This window comes from Centruroides vittatus, unplaced genomic scaffold (assembly GCF_030686945.1).
Source record: "Centruroides vittatus isolate TY-2023 unplaced genomic scaffold, ASM3068694v2 contig_912, whole genome shotgun sequence".
Taxonomy (NCBI): Eukaryota; Metazoa; Arthropoda; class Arachnida; order Scorpiones; family Buthidae; genus Centruroides; species Centruroides vittatus.
In genome coordinates, this window is record NW_027122601.1 from 885,116 (window position 1) to 903,465 (window position 18,350).

Consider the following 18,350-nt stretch of genomic DNA (forward strand, 5'->3'; position numbering starts at 1 on the left):
TTGAAATATAGGCATCAAAAATGATAAGAAATCATCTTTATTTCACCAAAGGTTAAAATCGTGATGGTTTTCATTATCAGTTACAAAATTAAAGAAAACTAGAAAGTTACAGAAATCATTCAAAATTTGCCGCATTTAATTTTTATCTTAGATTTTTTCCTGAAATTCTGTAATTTTTCTAATCAATAACAAAACTGCTTAAAATTAAATAAGAAATAAATCTTACACAGAGTGCACATAAGTGCTATTCAGTGTTTACAGAGTATAAGTCCCTTCACTAGACATTCATAATATATTCATGTTTGACTTACTAAATGTAGTGATATCAACATCAGAACAAATATTATATACATATATAATGCATAAAGGTTATATGTAGATCTTCAGCTAAAAAAAGTCACTTATGTAATGTTTAATGTACATAATAGCAATAGAAACTCCTGAAGTTAATATTCTGCTTGCTGGATTAAAAGAGAAGAGAGAGATAATGTTTCTTCTTTACCAAATAAAACAGTTTTCTTCAAACTAACTTATAACCTTATAAAGATGTCAATAAACTTAAAAGGTATTTCTCAAAAATAGTTTATATATATATATATATTAACAAATATAGTTATTCAGGATTCATTATTATTCAGAATTAGCAGAAATCTGCAGTCAGTACTATAATTTATCATTTACATAAATTGCCAAAACTTTAGAAAACTAAGTACTTTATACAATTGTGCAACACTGACAAAACAACAAAAAATAAAGCATATTTGAATTTTAATGTAACATTAAAAGTAACTTAGTATTTAATTTCAATCATTACTTACAAAAAAAGGTATTCATTGACAAAAAAACTGCACCAAGGAAGAGGCATTGGAATCAAATAAAACTTTATTAGTGCAAAGGATCAATTTGTGTGGAAAAACCATATACTGTAATTTAAAAGAACCTTTGATACTCTGTAGATGTTGCAATTGAGGCTCCAGATCTCTCACACTCCAGATGGCCTAGTGTCCTACGTGGACCCACAAGTGCTCAAAATGCAACAAAATCTGGAGACCAGAAGAGCAAAGAACAGTGGCAATATGACAAAGACATTCCTAGTAAACCTAAGCTGTGAGTAACTGAGCATTATTTTGCTGAAAAATGGCTGTTTACAGAACCTGCTAAGAAAGATAACACATGCAATATTTCTGAGTTGTCAGTCCCTTGCACCTAGGAATGACCAATTGTCATCACTGCTGGTTAGCTGTTCAACAGTAGAGAGACAGAGCATTCATCAGTGGTCCTCCATTTCCAAATAGAACTGTAATTTGTTACTAAAAAATGATAGACTGCCTGTCAAAGCACCACTGAAAATACACTACCCCATCATCATCATTTCAGTCCAGTCATAAAAGCCCAGAGCCTTTCTGACCCAAAGGAAAATTTGGCAAAATGGCCATACTGCTTCTCTCAGCTTGATGATGCTCAAATCTATCAGCTATGCCTAATATCTAGATTAAATCATACAGGCATGTCTTCAAACAACAGATACTGTACATGAAAATTATAAAAACAGTGCATCCCTGCAAGCTCTTTTACAGGATAGCAATTTAAGGCACTCTGGTAGCATTACCTGGCATATAACCAAACCACAACTATACCTACCTGAGATATACAGTAGCTGTATGCAGACTTTTGCAGTAATTCGACAATTTTATCTGGTGAGTAACCTTTTACGCCAATGAATGTATTTGTATTACACCTGGGAAGTTAAACATTAATATAATTGTTGCCTGCTTTATAATTACTATTACGATAAATTTATGATTTCTTTGTTCTTTAAAATATATTCTATATTTATATGCATAAATTATATTTTCCTATATTATTACTCTATGGTCATTTTTGATATATATAAAACTGTTTTACCCAAAATAGTTTATAGTAAAGTAAGATTATTAGTGTGTGTTACAAAATGATGCATCTTGTATCATTTTGTAACACACACTAATGATAAAAATATGTAAGTATGTTTTGGCATAAATATGAAAACTTTATCTAAACTCTATAATTTAGATTAATCTGAAAGAAAAGAATTGGGTCCCACTTTCGGCCGATTCTTTTCTTCCAGTTTAATCTAAATTAATTAATTAATTATTATAATTATTAATTTTAATAAGAGAAGGCGCCTAACACCCAACTCTAGTGCCAAATTTATTTCTAATCTATAATCATTTATCCAAAATTTAGCCCGATCATCTAGTATGTATATAATTATAATAATAATAATAATATAAAAATGCATGAATTACAATATTTGTTAATGCTACATTTTTCCAAAATTCATTTATATTCTATTAAAATGGTTATCCACAGTTTATCTTTCAACAGCATAAAAATACATGATATTGAAATAAACAGTCATTAAATTTTGTTTTTCAATTATTTTAATAAAATTATCATTGTCTGTATTATTAAATAAAATATCTTAAATATGTATATGAAATTTGCTGATTTTGTTATTTCAATAACAAGGAAAATAAAAATTTATATGATTTATTTATATTTTTAATTATTAAACTTTCAAATTAAATCATATAATTTTTTATTTTCTGTATTAAATGAAACATTTTTATTATAACTTGTTAAATTATTATTTAAAATTTCATTGGTAAAATTTTTAAAAATCAAATTAATATAAAAACTATTGTTTAAGAAATTTGATATTACAAATACACTTTTCATTAAAATAAACATACAAAGCATGAATTAATTGCCACTTACTTTTGTTTACAAAAATATAAATCATAAAATAATGAAACTATTATGCCATTTTCTACTTATAATTCTTGTGTAATATGGTAACTAAAATAAATAAGAGCTAGTTAGAAAATATTGAAATGTACAAATCATTCTTTTTACTATTTATTTGAAAAATATTGATGAAAAAAATATATGCTTTGAACTAAAAAAATAAATATATGTATATATATATATATATATATATTATATATTATACATCTTTTATAACAAATTTTTAGAATGTAGTCATACTAAATAATAACTACTTTATACAATAACATTTTTAAGGTTTTTCTAAATGTGTAATAATTATATTAATGAACACACAAAAGAAGAATCAAAATATTCATCAAACTCTCAAATTTAATATTATTAATATTATATGTGTATATGTACAAATGCTCACTTAATTATGGAGTTTATACAATTGGTGATAAAAATGTATAAATTTGCACAGCTGTCATTTTGATTTCTCTGAGCATTTGCTTCATACTCAAGAGGCAACCAAAACAACTTGCAAAGAGATAGCATTTTCATCAAATATATTGCATTTTGTTTCCTTATTTAAGTTTTAAAAATTGTTGAATAGATTACATTCTACAAAATTTACAAATCTAGGCAGTTTGACAGGCATTACCAGCCAATCTGTCTTAGATATAACTAAAAATATTCAAGTTTTTTAAATTAAATATAAAATAAGCAAGATTTGCAATACAGTTTTCCCCACATTGTCTCACTATTTTAAAACCATTATTGTTAATTTCATAATCATGTGTTCAAGTCAACTGCTAACTGGAACTTTGATTCTAAGTCCACATCATCTGACAGAACTTCAATGCTGCTACTTCCACTAGGAGGACTGGTGTTTGCTTTTCCTTGTCCTGCACTATGTATCAAAGGCTGTACAGGTCCATCACCAGCAGCAAGAGAGGAGGGAGGTGTAGCCTTGATCCCAGGCACAATTACAGTGTTTTCAGACTCAGGGGGCAAAGACACATGAATTCCCAGAATGTCTTGTACACTCTGCGTCAACTGTTTGCATTGACTTAACTGTAAATATATTCCTTCAGCACAACATAATGTTTCTTCCAAATCAATGTTGTAAGCCATATCATTGATGTGCTATAAAAATATAAAACTATTAGAAAAAAATCTATACATTAAGAAGTTTAAATGAACAAAAATTTATTTATTCATATACTGACTGAAATTTATTTTAATTAATGATAAAGCAATTTATTTTCATTTTATAACAATATAAATATTTAATTTTCTAATTAAGAAACGCACTGATTTAGAAATTAAATTTATTATAAACAATTAGAGAAATAATTAATATAAAAAACCATTTATAAATTATAATACTTTGCATTAGGTTATCATTTTTAAAAATTATTACTTTCCTATAAATTGCATATAATAATTTGGATAATAAAATAAATAAATTGCCAATAAATTTGCTTATAATCCATAATGATTCATTTACATAAATTTGTTCTAACGAGTGGTGATTGTTCGGTCAAGTACTGAGGTACCACTGTACTTGATTAATGTGATTTTGTTATATACAATAGCATCTAGTAGCATCAAAATATAGATATGCCTTAATTTACCATGTTAATCAAGGCATACCTATATTTTGATAACCACTGAAAAGGGTTTGGTAAAATAAAACAAATTTATGTTCTTCAAATCTGATATTCACCTGAGGTCAAGAATCACTCAGAAGACAATTTTAATTCACAGATCTTCAAGAATAAGATCTAGGAATTAAAACTGTCTTCTGAGTGATTCTTGACCTCAGGTGAATATCAGATTTAAAGAACATAAATTTGTTTTATTTGACCAAACCCTTTTCAGTGGTTATCAAAATATAGGTATGCTTTGATTAACATGGTTAATTAAGGCATATCTATATTTTGATGCTACTAGATGCTATCGTATATAACAAAATCACATTAATCAAGTATAGTGGTACCTCAGTACTTGACTGAACAATCACCACCCGTTAGAACAAATTTTTGGTTAATAATAAATATTTTTATTTTAATAAATAAAAATAGCAAATTCACTAACACCTTATATGTCAAGAAAAACATATCTATGATAAGTAAGGACGGCTGTTAAAAATGCATTAATTAAAACTTCTGCTGTGTATAAAAAGAGGATTGCTACAATTAATTTTGCACATTAATCACATCCTGCATTACGGGATACCTGTAAATGATTATATTCTACAAGTATTGCTATTTTAGTTTTGTATTATTTTTTTTGGATATAAATTTGGATAATTTGAAGTTAGTATTTCAAATACAAAATTCAAAAAAAGATAGTAATACATGGTTACTATCTTTTTTTGAATACTTTTAGTAAACTACAAGTTTACAAAGTTAAAGAAATTACAGGAATAGGATAAAAGTAAAGTGAAAGTGTGTTATCATCAAACAATATAGAATAATATCAAATATTACAAGCATGTAGAAAACTAATTTTTCAAAAACAATTCTGATTTTTGATAAAATTTGAACTTTTCCTAATTTTCCTTGTTATTCAAATTACAAAAACAATCAACTGTATTAAAAAATTATAAATACAATAATTTATTGAAGAAAATTGCTATATAAAATATAATTGTAAAATTTTAATCATATGTTTGTATACTGAATCTGATAGATCATTATTTTTGACCAATTTGTATTATGTATATAATATCCTCATTGGGCTGCAATTTGAAAAAATTGTAACCTATAAATTCCTACTGTCATCTGTCTTTCTTTCTTTAATCTTGAGAATGGAATTAGATAAATGAAAGGCAAGACCAGATATGGAAACCTTAAAGTTAGGCAGCCCCAATTAACTATATATGAACTTCCAATGCCAGAAGTCAGCTTATTTCAATTCAAAACTTTTCTCTAAAATAAGTTAATTGCTAATGGAAAAGTATGATGTATGGGGGTAGACATTACAATACTAATTTGAGATGGAATGTGCATATTTTAAATGAAATAAATTAAAAATATGATTAAAAATTGCAGCCCAGCATTGTGACGATGTCACAATAAATAATTGTTTGTTTTTATATAAAATAGATTAAAAATTTACATATAAGCAAAAGAATGCATTATCTTTATAACTTTTTTAAATTTTACATTAGATGAAACATTCATCAACAGAGAAAGATCATATATTGATGTCATATGTGAATAAAACATTAGTTAATCCAGAATATAAGTAATATAAAACTTACAAGGACTGTAGACAATGTTTTATAATTTTTGTAAATAAAAGAAATTAGGTTATATTTCTCTTATTTTATATAAGATAATTTTTTGACAATTGCAATTTTTAATTAAACTTTATTTATTAGTTTTTAAATTGAAATCAATATAATTAATTAAGTAAACTTCAATTTCAAATTTTTCTGCATAGAAACATAATATTCATAATTATCATGAAATATAAACAAATATGATATCTCAATATTCTACTATATATCTGAATAACAATATCTTTTCACATAAAACTTTGGAATATCCTAAGCTATGTTAAGTTCAACTGCTATTCAATATTTGTCTGTCTGTTACTGTTTTCATCTATATTGTCTCAAAAGATTGCAAGTGAATATCAGATTTAAAGAACATAAATTTGTTTTATTTGACCAAACCCTTTTCAGTGGTTATCAAAATATAGGTATGCTTTGATTAACATGGTTAATTAAGGCATATCTATATTTTGATGCTATTGCTTGATGACCAATTTAGCTATAAGTGTCCCAATAATATTGGTGCATCAAAAATTGTCTGAAAAATTAATTTTTTTTTAAATTTGCAAATAAATTGATTAATTTTGTCAGAAATTAAAATTGTTAGCCCATAATGTTATTTTTTTACCATAGGACTTGCAGTGTTTAGTATCTCCAAAAGTTTTGTTCTATAAGCCAATTTGCCTAGACTTAACAATTTGATCTGAATGAAATGGCTAAGTCCACTGTTATAATACTAACTATTACAAAATATAACAATCATCTACATAAAGCTACCATAACAATATTCTGTGTCCAAATGTTTAATAACATATAATAGATACCTAGAAATGAGCTCTTTATAATAAATAAAAATGTTTTTGTGTAAAATTAATAACCAATTGTCTAGACCAAATAGAAATAACCAAACTAGAAAATAAAATATTTTATACATTAAGATTCTTCCATATATTTTGAATTTTTACAAATACAGACAGTTATGAAAATGGAAATGTTTATGATATAAACTTATAAATAAAAAAAATATTCAGATATTTTAGAAGTTTGCATTTTTATATATTTGTCAAGATTAATATTTGCCATTAAATAATTTTTAATATCTTTTAAATTAAAAAGTTAAAATTTTAATGACATACATTAATCTTGAAGAACTCTCAAATGATATAAATAAATAACGACTAACCCGTTACAAAGCTATACATCCACAAGAGCCGAATTATCGGGCTAGAGTTGGCTATAATAAATAAATAATTAATAAGACAATTTGGCACTAGAGCTTGGCGTTAGGCGCCATCTCTTACTAAACTTAATAATTATAATTAAATTAAATAAATAATTTTAATAATTTGGAACTGGAGGAAAAGAAATTGGCCTGAAGCGGGACTCGAACCCGCAACTTCTGCTATCCGTGCAGACACGTTACCAGTTACGCTACCCGGACCTTCAGTCCGATCGCCTCCTCCAGTATATATAAGCTAACATGACATGATAATAGCATAATAGATAATAGCATGAACAGATAACATGAGCCGATTTCTTTTCCTCCAGTTCCAAATTATTAAAATTATTTATTTAATTTAATTATAATTATTAAGTTTAGTAAGAGATGGCACCTAACGCCAAGCTCTAGTGCCAAATTGTCTTATTAATTATTTATTTATTATAGCCAACTCTAGCCCGATAATTCGGCTCTCAAATAATAATAAAATAACTCTGAGCTTCATTTATTGATACTTTTACATTCAAAAATAGCAATAAAGTTTGAAATTTGAGAGTTATTTTTAATGACTCCTTATGAAATTCTAAAAAAATAATAATCTTTCTCACTTTTAATATTTCTGTCAAACCAAATTCATTTTCCATCAAAGTATCCTTTTCTTTATCCAATATGGCCATACAGATTAATAAATGAAAATTCTTACAAGGCAAATCTGTCCAAAGGACCTAAAATAAATTACGAAAAACAATTTAAATATCAAGTAAACTTGTTACATTGGAAATAATTAAATGTTTAATAACCTCCCACAGATGCATAATATCATGGAATCTGAATTCCCTTTTAAATAATATGAGCAGCCAACGGAAACAAAAATATAGATTTCCAGATTCATGTGATTCTGAAAAAGAAAAATTGATAAACATTAAAAGTTATTTTCTTAAAGTAGTTTAAGAATATTTTAGTTACTTTCTTGTGCTAACATACCTATGATGTAATTTTTAAATATAGATAAGGAAAATAAATATATAAATAATATATAGCATAATACTATAATCATAAAACTTTAAAAATTTTAAGAAGACTTTTTTTACTAATCTAATATTTTAATTTTTTCTTTAAAGTAAATACTTTACAGTTTTGCTTTGATTTATCTGAGCTAACAGCATCTGTGTGTTTTGGAGGCATGTTTGCAAAATAATTAGCATAAATGAAACTAAGAGAAGAACTGATATCACATGAACATGATGTGTAACAAATCAGAACACCAGACAATGACTTATGTGAGTCCAGTGTTTAGAGAAAAAGCAAAGAAATGAGTTATAGTAATGCTTTCCCAGAATGAGAATGTATGTGACTGAGCAAGATGATGTAAGACTTCATGCACCTTAAAAAAATAGTGCAGATTTAGTGCACAATTAAGAATTTGTATTTTACATATATACCAGTTTATTTTTTATTTCCAATAGCTTAAACCTGAAACCATATGTGGCAAGTCTACATATAGTAGGTCATACTGTATTGTTGTAATATATATAATATTTGCAAATATACATGAATAAAATTTAAGAGTTGCAATTGACAAAGTTAACCAAATTTAAAATATCAATGTTGGATAACAAATTTAAGTTTTTAGATAAAGTACATTTAACTGTCTCAGAAAATTGATAGTCTGACAAAAGCAGTTTTCAACACAATTCCACATATAAGAAACAAAACATCATTTTTGTTTTTGTGTTACTTTTATCTCTCAATTTTGTACATGTATGCTTGTAACAGATTTGCATCTAGAATACCATTTTCCAAGAATGAATACAGTTAGACAAATACAAAATGAAAATTGCTAAATTTTACACTAAGTTATAATTGATAATGATAAAAATATATCAACAAAATCTAAATAATAATGAATCCTAAACAAATGGAAACAATCTAAACAAAATTCTGAAATACCAGGATTAAAAAACAAGCATTATATTTTATAGTTTGTATGTCATTGTTAGCATATCTTTTCATATAAATAAATTTATATTAGATATCATTACAAAATTATTTAAAATATTTACCTAAATATTCAGCTAGCTGAGGATCAGCAAAATGAAGAAGAGTGTAAAGATGTTGCAACTGCATTTTCATACCTTGCTGATCCATTTCAAAATTAACCCCCTGTTACAAAGATAATTTTATTAATATTGAAAATAAAATTAAAAAATTTAATTTCTTATTGTATAACAAATATAGCTACCATTCTGTCAAGTAAACCAGCAAAGCACCAAAATGAATCAGCTTCATTTTTCATTATATACAAAATTGGTGATAATAAATCACTCATACCTTGGACGTAACCTAAAAAGTATATTTTAATTATAATCAAAAAAAGAGAACTCTTAACAAAAAGTAATAGTTACAAACTGTAAATTAAAATATGCAAACCATTTGCTTTTAGCATGTGGACTCTGATATAGTACAGAAAATTTAAAATAAAAGGGAACCTCAACGACAGTCACGTAAAACATTTATATATTTTTTAATGTAATTGATACCAAAAATATGTTAATTTTACTTAAAAGTTCAGAAAACTAATATTTGTTTATATTAATAGTAAAAATAATCATCTGATTATGTGTAGATCATATTTAGTAAATATAAATTATTCAAGTTTGGCAATTTTCATAAAATTTAGTTATGTTTAAAACTTCCTGAAAGTTTAATATTTATAAAATTTAAATTTTGAATATAGTTACAATAAGGTTTGTTAACCAGAGTAATGCTAGATTATTGAAAATGTTAGATTATTAAGGTTTTTCCAATTTTGCACAATTTGATAAGTTACATGCAATTTGAACTTTGTAGATTATGCTGTATATTTTAGAAAGACAATCTTCACCCGTGATTACCGGTACAAATAAATTCCAATACAGTCTCTTCAACCTGATGTGGCCAAAAAAAGACACACCACCGCCCTGTCGACGTACGCTACGGACCCCGATATAAGAGCAGACTTCGATAACACCAGACTCATTAAGAAGTCGTTTAAGACGGACCACATCAGGGCTTTGGAGACTCTTGAGATTTACAAGGCTACCAAATCGGGGAAATGTATTAATTTCAAGGAAAGTAACGTATTATCGTACGCGTGGCGATATGCCTCTGAGATACATCCGCAGTGGTAATCATGTTTTATTCCTGTCTATTAAATTTACGATGTAGCATTCGTCATTACTGCACGCGGGGATATTCGATTTTTTTTGAATTTCGAAAGCGTTCGATTCTTTTCGCATTCCATGATCAACGAACCTGACGAAGACCTCGGTGGAGGATCGAAAACGTTAGTTTATGTGTTAACTGTCGTCTTATGTACCGGGAATTTTAAGGTTGAAGAGACTGTATTGGCTGTATATTTTGTATCAGTGCTGTATGCTTCTGATTTGTTTAAGTACATTACACACAAACAAGATGCTGAAACAAAATGAGTCAGTTTTCTTGAACATAATGCTCTTGATTATTGTTAGTGTACTGTATATTCGATATGAAATGAGATAAATACAATGTTTATTATTATAATTTTAATTCTAACCAAAACTATGAATTTAAAAAATATAAATCTAAAAATTTTAATATATTATTATTATTAACTTATAAATTAATTTATCTTTAACTTATAGAAACAATATTAAGAATGCTTAATTTGATTGCATAATATTTATTTTATAATGTTTAGAGGTTTACAAATACAAAAATTATATTACAGTAAACATGTGTAAACCAGAATATTTTTTCCTATTTAGGCAGGTTTCCATTTTATTAAGTTTCTGTTTTCAGCAGGTTTTACTGTATATAATAATTTTAACTACTGATTTGATTAAACAAAGTCAAAACACTTCTAATATGAAAATAATTTAGTTATAGCTAAAAAGTAAAAATTATTATTCTCTTAGCTAAGTTGTCCATTATCTTTCTTGGTTAATGTATTAATTGAATATCTTCTATATTAAAAAGATGACATGATACAAACTAAAAACTCTACTTGAATATTAATAAAAACAAAACTGCTTTCACTTGCATTAACATAATTTTGTTTATCATCATCATCATCAATACAATATGTTAACATAACTCTTTTGTGCCAATAAAATATAAGTGCAAATAAATTAATTTTCTTAAGCTTGTTTATATACACAGTAAGCAAAAAAATTGTTAATTTGGCAGGAAAGTTTCATTTTAAAGCTGTGATCATGTAGATGTAGCACAATAAAAATATAGCCAAAATTGAGATGAAGCATTCTTTATTCCTTCAAAAAAATTATAACTTCAATTAAATTTGCACAAACGTAAGAAAACATAAAATGTAAAATAATGACAAAATGTTGAAAAAAATTGATTATACGATTTTGGTTACATACTGAATATTTCTCATAATTTAATGAATTATTAAATTTAATAATATTTTGTGGGGCTTTTTTTCTTTCAATTATGGCCAGACATCATTTTGACCATTGATGCCATCAGCTTTTCACAAAGATTTGAGTTGGTTGTTTCCCAATCATTTTGTGAGTTCCTTCATCTCTGTGCTGTTTTTTGGCCTCCTCTTTCCCATCTGGTTCTCTCCATGTCACTCCATAAATTTTCAATTAGATTGGCATCTGTGATTGGGGACACCAATCTTATCTTACTTGGAGTCATTATCTTGTTGGAAAGAAAACTTAATTTAAAATTCCATTTTGCAAACTGACTCTTCCAAATATTCATTGAGGATGTTTAAGTAGTCCTCTTACTTCATTCTTCCATCAATAAATACTAATTTGCCAACTCCTTTTGCACTGAAACATCCCAAAACTATTACTGATCCCCCACCATGTTTAACAGTTGGCTTTATACAGTTGGAGTTTAATTGCTCTCCCTTTTTATGCCACACTTTTGATGTATCTGCTCCAGACAAATTAATTTTTTTTCTTCTCTGATCAAATAATATGGTTCCAGAGGCATGATTACAAAAGATTTTAGAACTTGACATATTCTGGACAGAACACCCATGAAAATTCCTGGAAATTTCTCATCCAGATCTGGATGAGAAATGGATCCAGTCCCTATAGCATTAGAACGATGACTTAATTGTCTTATCACCCACTTTCCAATTTTTCAAAAATTTTCCAAATTACTACTTTTAACTCTCAATAAGAAAGTTATTGTTTATTGTTAAATTGACTAAAAAGACAAATACATTGCACTAATCTTGTATAGCTTTTCACTTAATTTTTGAAACATAACACTAATGTTTTTGATCTACCCTAGGACCTTCTCAGGCGTCTATATATAAAAAAATTTTTATATAGAATGCCTGGTGGTCCTAGGGTGGATCAAAAATGTTAGTGTTATGTTTCAAAAATTAAATGCAAAGCTATACAAGGTTAGAGCGATGTATATGTATTTATTATCGCTTTGTTCATCAGATGGATTTGATTGGCTAAAAAGATTAGTTCCACAGGTCTTTTAACCTGAATTTTTAACCTAAAATTCTAATGGCAGATTTACTTTTAGTAAATCTGCCATTAAAATTTTGTCAAACTTTATGTGAAATTTCCAACAAAGCAGTTAAGAAAACTTAAGTTTTTAGGACAATTTTAAAAGAAAACCAAGGACAAATATTACAAAAACACAACACACATTCTATCTTCGATTTAAAATATATCTAGAGAAATACAAAAATTAGGGTAATGTCCTCCTTGGAAGGCAAGACATGCTACTGTTTATACTAGATAAAAAAAAAGAAAATTGTAAATGCTTTTTCTTTTATATGCTTGAGATATCATTCAGATAAATAAACTTCTCTGCAGATTCTCACTTGTTACAAAAGTTAGTGATTCTGATTTTGTTCCTTTTGTTTCATTAACAGGTGCTTTACTGTAAATTAATGCAATGTGAGAAGTTTTAGAGATGGGTTTTCTATTAATTGAAAAGAAGGTCTGCAAAATAGTTTTTAAAATAATTATCCTGTTTAAACAAAAAATGTTCTATAACTTCCAAAATGAGGAAAAAAGAAATCCTGATAAAGAAGTTAAGAAATATAATATGAAAATGTAAAGCTTTAATGGTATTTGAACTATATTCTGAAATATGAGGTAATATTAACTTAATTTGTATACGAGTAAAGCTCACTAATTTTTCAATTCAAATATTAAATTTATTTTTCTAAATTTATATATTCTTAAACACAAAAATATATATAGTATGATATTCAAGACATTAGTCTGATGGTTTAAATTTTTAATAACATACAAATACTATACAAAACACAAATTTTTTTATTGTAATTTAAAAATTCTAAAGCATATCTACTATCAATTCCAAAATTAATAAACTATTATTTATTAGTGAAACATATCATTTAATGAGAAAAATGAAAAATTCAAAACTTTCCTAATGATATATAGAGTATGAATAAAATTCAGCGATTGCTTAGGTCTGAAGGGATATATATTTTATTGAAAATATTTATTGCTATGCCATTATAAAACATTAAGATCTAATAATTTACAATTTTAAGTTAGGTTCGTATTCATCTATTGTCTTTTTTGGTCATTGATTAAAAATAAAAAAAATAGAAAGCATTTAAATGCCAGTATTTCTATGCCATATAGCAGTGGTTCCCAAAGTGTGTGCCGTGGCTTCCTCACAGGGGCGCCATGAAATATTATAAAATTTTCATAATTTTACTTCCACTTTCAATTCAATGTGATAAGATGTGACATCTAGCAGACCTAGTGCAAATCATTAACTCAGTAATAAAGGTGGCACATAGAATCATAAAATGTAAAAAGCCTCATACCATCACAGAAAAACTCATTCTATCTGCTGCTGTAGATATGGTGAACATTATGATCGGTGAGTCTGCTGGAAAGCAGTTTTCAATAGTACCATCAGTTACAGAATACAGCACATAGCAAAGGACCTCCAATGTTCAGTTAATTGAAAAAATAAAAGAGAAGAAATTTGGATTGCAGACACAGATAATAATAATGATGCTCACTTGATTTGCTAAGTACAGTTTAGAGACAGTAACAACATTGTAGAAGACTTTCTCTTTTGTAAAAGTATCACTGCTGGTGCTAAGGCTCATGACTTGTTCAAGACCATTGATATTTTTATATCCAAAAATAATTTGGAATGGACCAAATGTATTCATATCTGTACTGATGGTGGTGCTTGTTCTATGTCTGGGTGTTATGGGCAAGCACTTTTTCAAAGCAAAGACCCTGATGCACTGTGGACCAATTGCATTATTCACAGGGAAGCACTCACATCATAATATCTGAGACCTACATTAAACCAGACCTTAGAATATGTAGTAAAAATAGTAAACTTTATAAAAACTCAGCCGTTGAAGGCAAGATTTTTCAAAAAACTGTGTAATGATATGGAATCCAAGTACACGTCTTTGTTGTACTACAGCACTTCAAAACATTACCATGAGAGAACGATGGCTCTCTCAAAATAATATTTTGTCTCATACATTTGAACTGCAACAGGAAATTTATATTTTTCTTAAGAAAGAAAACCACAAGTATGCCAAAAAATTTTGTGAATGAAAATTTTTGGTAAAATTGGCATACTTATGTGATATTTTTGAAAGGCCGAATGCTCTGAATCTCTCCCTGTGGGGAAGATACGCCTTTTAAAGTCAATTGAGAAAATTTCAGCTTTTATAAAAAAAATTAAAACTATGGAAAAGAAGAATAAATGAAGATGGAGGAAAAGAATGTTTCCCCTTGTTGCAACAGTTTTTGACCTCCAATGGAGTTGATTTTTCTCGAGTATAAAATCTATTTTTGAAGAATATATATAACAATTCACTTGGTTTGAGAAGTATTTTCAAAATGATAATATCAATAAATTTGCATGGATTCAAGATCCATTTAATGCCAGTGCTCCATCTGAATTTACTGCTGTAGAACAAGAGAATCTTATTGTCTTGCAAAAATACATTGAAAATAAAATTAGCAGCATGGAATTAACTGAATTTTGGATATTGGTAAAAAAATGAATATCCCTTCTGAGTGGTAAAGCTCAGAGAATTTTAATTCCATTTGCGACTTCTTATTTGTGCAAAGTTGAGTTTGTCGTCGTGATAAAAACTAAGCATTGCACAAAGATCAACGTGGAGAAGAAAATGAGGGTAGCTGTGTCCAGTTTGATTTTGAGATTTGAGAAAATGTGCAGTGATCAACAGGCTCATCTATCCCACTAATTATAATTAATTGAATTTGTTCAATTACATTTTTTTGTTTTTTGTTACATTATTTTGTTAAATAGCTATTTTATTTTTTACTTAATGTCCTAACTCTAATTTTTAAAAAATATTGGCTATTTTGCTATTTCACAAATTGTACTTGCTAGAATTTGACATAGGACGCCTTGGGAAATCTGGATTTAACAAGGGTGCTGAGAATCATAAAAGTTTAGGAACCACTGCCATATAGTATAAAATTTTCTTATTTTATTTAAATTTCTTTTAAAGTATCAGAAAATCAATTACAGTAGAGCGTCGATAAGTGGAACGTCGGTAAGTGGAATGGCCGGAAAGTGGAACGATTTTCAGTCGGACTGTGTCGTGCTGAATCGAATGTTTTTGATACTAAATTTACTTCTAAAGTATAATTTTCATGTTTTTTATATTCTTTAATATATTTATTTTGTTTGTACAAAATGCAGAAATAATTTTTAACGATACGATAGCCTTGATGATTATTATAAAAATTTTCATTAGGCTTAAAATTGACGAAAATTCAACACGAAGTGACATGCAACGGAGAAAAATTCAACAGGAAGCGATACGCAACGGAGAAAAATTTGAACATCGGACAGGTTAATGTATTTTTTCGTACAAAGTCGGAAACTGGAACAAATCATTAACTGAAAGGACCCCAGTCCCCAATTGGTTCCACTTATTGATGCTCTACTGTATTACAATATGACTGCCTCCATTAATTTTTCCTTAATCTACAATTATATCAAGTAACATTAAAATTACAGATTTCTCAAAACTTTTCATTAAATAAATTCAAAAGTAAAACTTTATTGAAATATATTTTTAAAATTTTGTCCTTTTAATTATTTATAAAATATTTCTAAAGCATAACACAATTAAATTATTTAAACAAAATTATTTCATAAACATATTGAGTCTTCAAAACGGAATAAGATATTACATCATTATTACAAATATTATAATATGACCTGAACATTTTCTCCAGTTCATATATCAAAAATTTGAAATCATTGATTAATTTCATAAGCTAAGTTTAAAATAAATAAAATTATATTTTATTATTTATTTTAAATTTATCATCTAAAACTGATTTTATGAAAATTTTCATTCAACTTCAACTATTAATGTATTTAAAATAATCCCAAATTTGCCATAATTTTTTATACAACATAAATATTTATAACTTTTTCAGGGTTTTGCAGTAAATATACACTAACAAACATAACGATCAAATAAATTTTAAATTCTGTTTTTATAAACTAAAAATATTACTTACCCAAATCAAAATTATACATGCAATAAGTCATAAGAATATCAATAACATTTGTATATTAGAATTGTTTTCTCCCTTGAAGAATGGATGATTTCTATCAGTACGACTAACATCTTTTTCTTCAAATAAATAAACAAATTAATGCAATCATTAATTTCATATTATTTTTAAAAATTAATTACCATAAAAAAAGTTCTAACAATTACAATTGCATTCACTTACCTACAAGGTTTTTCCTATCTCTCAATGCTGAGAATCTTGCTTCTTGATCTGGAGTAATTGATTTCCACTGAAGTTTCATTCTATAGTAATCATTTCTGTCAATGGAAAAATAATTAAAAAATATATTTTTTGCATTAATTACAATATAATAATTTATTATATATCATAATTTACCACTGCATATACTGTACACATACAGAGAAAAATTAAATATTACTTACTCTTTCTGCTTTCTGTGAAGCTGTCTTTCATTCTGTGTAGAATTAAAACTATAATAACCTAGCAGAAATTTCCATACATCTGATCGAATTGAACTAGTCAAACCCTGAAATCATTTTCATTAGTAAAATTTTATCCTTATAATTACATAACCAAAAACAATTAATAATCTTTACCCCTTTAAAAATTTTTCTCTTTAATGTTGCAACATTATTGATTCTGCCTTCTGGATCAATATTAGACAACCATTCTTCTCGAGTGACTGGTTCAGACCTTTGCACTTTTGGACGGGAAGGAAGCTCTACCTACAAATAAACACTGGATATTTTTACTGATTTCAAATTATTCAAACATTACAATCATGAAAGCATTACTTACACATGAAATAACTTCAAACCCTGGTTCATTAAATTCAACACTAGGAATACTGTCATGAAGCAACTCCGCTACTTCTTCCACTGAACATCCTGTTGGTTGGTTACCATTCGGCAGCAAGTAGTCAAAAAGAAAATTAGTCACTTTGGAAAACCCACCTAATGTTGCAGAATATGGGTCCTGAAAAAATTTCTGAAGTAAAAATTCACAGATAAATCATACTAGAAAATTTTAATTAATTAATTATAGAGTATTAATCCTTTCCCACTTAACCTTATAATTTTATTGAACATAGATTATTAAAATCAAATAGAACTGATTTCAATGACCTGATAATTTCTTGATTTATTTCAATAATAAAATTATATTTTGAATATCAGTGAGCTAAACATAATTTGAACATTCAAGATTAATAAGAAATTATATTGACTGTGTATATCTTGTTTTATATTTTAAAATAGCACATTTTGTTCCTTTAATTTTTCTTGTATTAATTGTACAAGCTTCCTATTAAAAATTAATTTTTATTAAAACAATTAGATCAGATGATCCATTAATGCATAATAACTAATTAAATAATTCAATAAACTTTGTGTGAGTGTAATTTAAATGTAATAAAAACACATTTTTCCCTTTTAGCAATGTCAAGTGTTTTTAATTTATTAACAATTAAAAATGTTTCTGTGTCATAATAAAATTAACTATTTTTACAAAATAAAATATCATAAACATAATAAAA

The 18,350-nt window shown here is 27.0% G+C and overlaps 2 protein-coding genes across 2 annotated transcripts in view; both read right to left on the bottom strand.

The window, feature by feature from the left end:
* The window catches only part of RpL10Ab (ribosomal protein L10Ab), a 513,017-nt gene that overhangs the window by 407,390 nt on the left and 87,277 nt on the right, over window positions 1-18,350 (bottom strand). The window lies entirely within an intron of this gene.
* LOC136984305 (TBC1 domain family member 15-like) overlaps window positions 3,124-18,350 on the bottom strand; it is a 38,276-nt gene continuing 23,049 nt past the window's right edge. Inside the window, 11 exon segments of the mRNA XM_067281237.1 lie at window positions 3,124-3,900; window positions 7,868-7,984; window positions 8,060-8,157; window positions 9,323-9,422; window positions 9,502-9,602; window positions 16,799-16,840; window positions 16,843-16,914; window positions 17,018-17,112; window positions 17,239-17,342; window positions 17,413-17,541; window positions 17,615-17,791. Of these exon segments, the coding sequence (XP_067137338.1) occupies window positions 3,547-3,900; window positions 7,868-7,984; window positions 8,060-8,157; window positions 9,323-9,422; window positions 9,502-9,602; window positions 16,799-16,840; window positions 16,843-16,914; window positions 17,018-17,112; window positions 17,239-17,342; window positions 17,413-17,541; window positions 17,615-17,791 (1,389 nt within the window). The 3' untranslated portion in view covers window positions 3,124-3,546.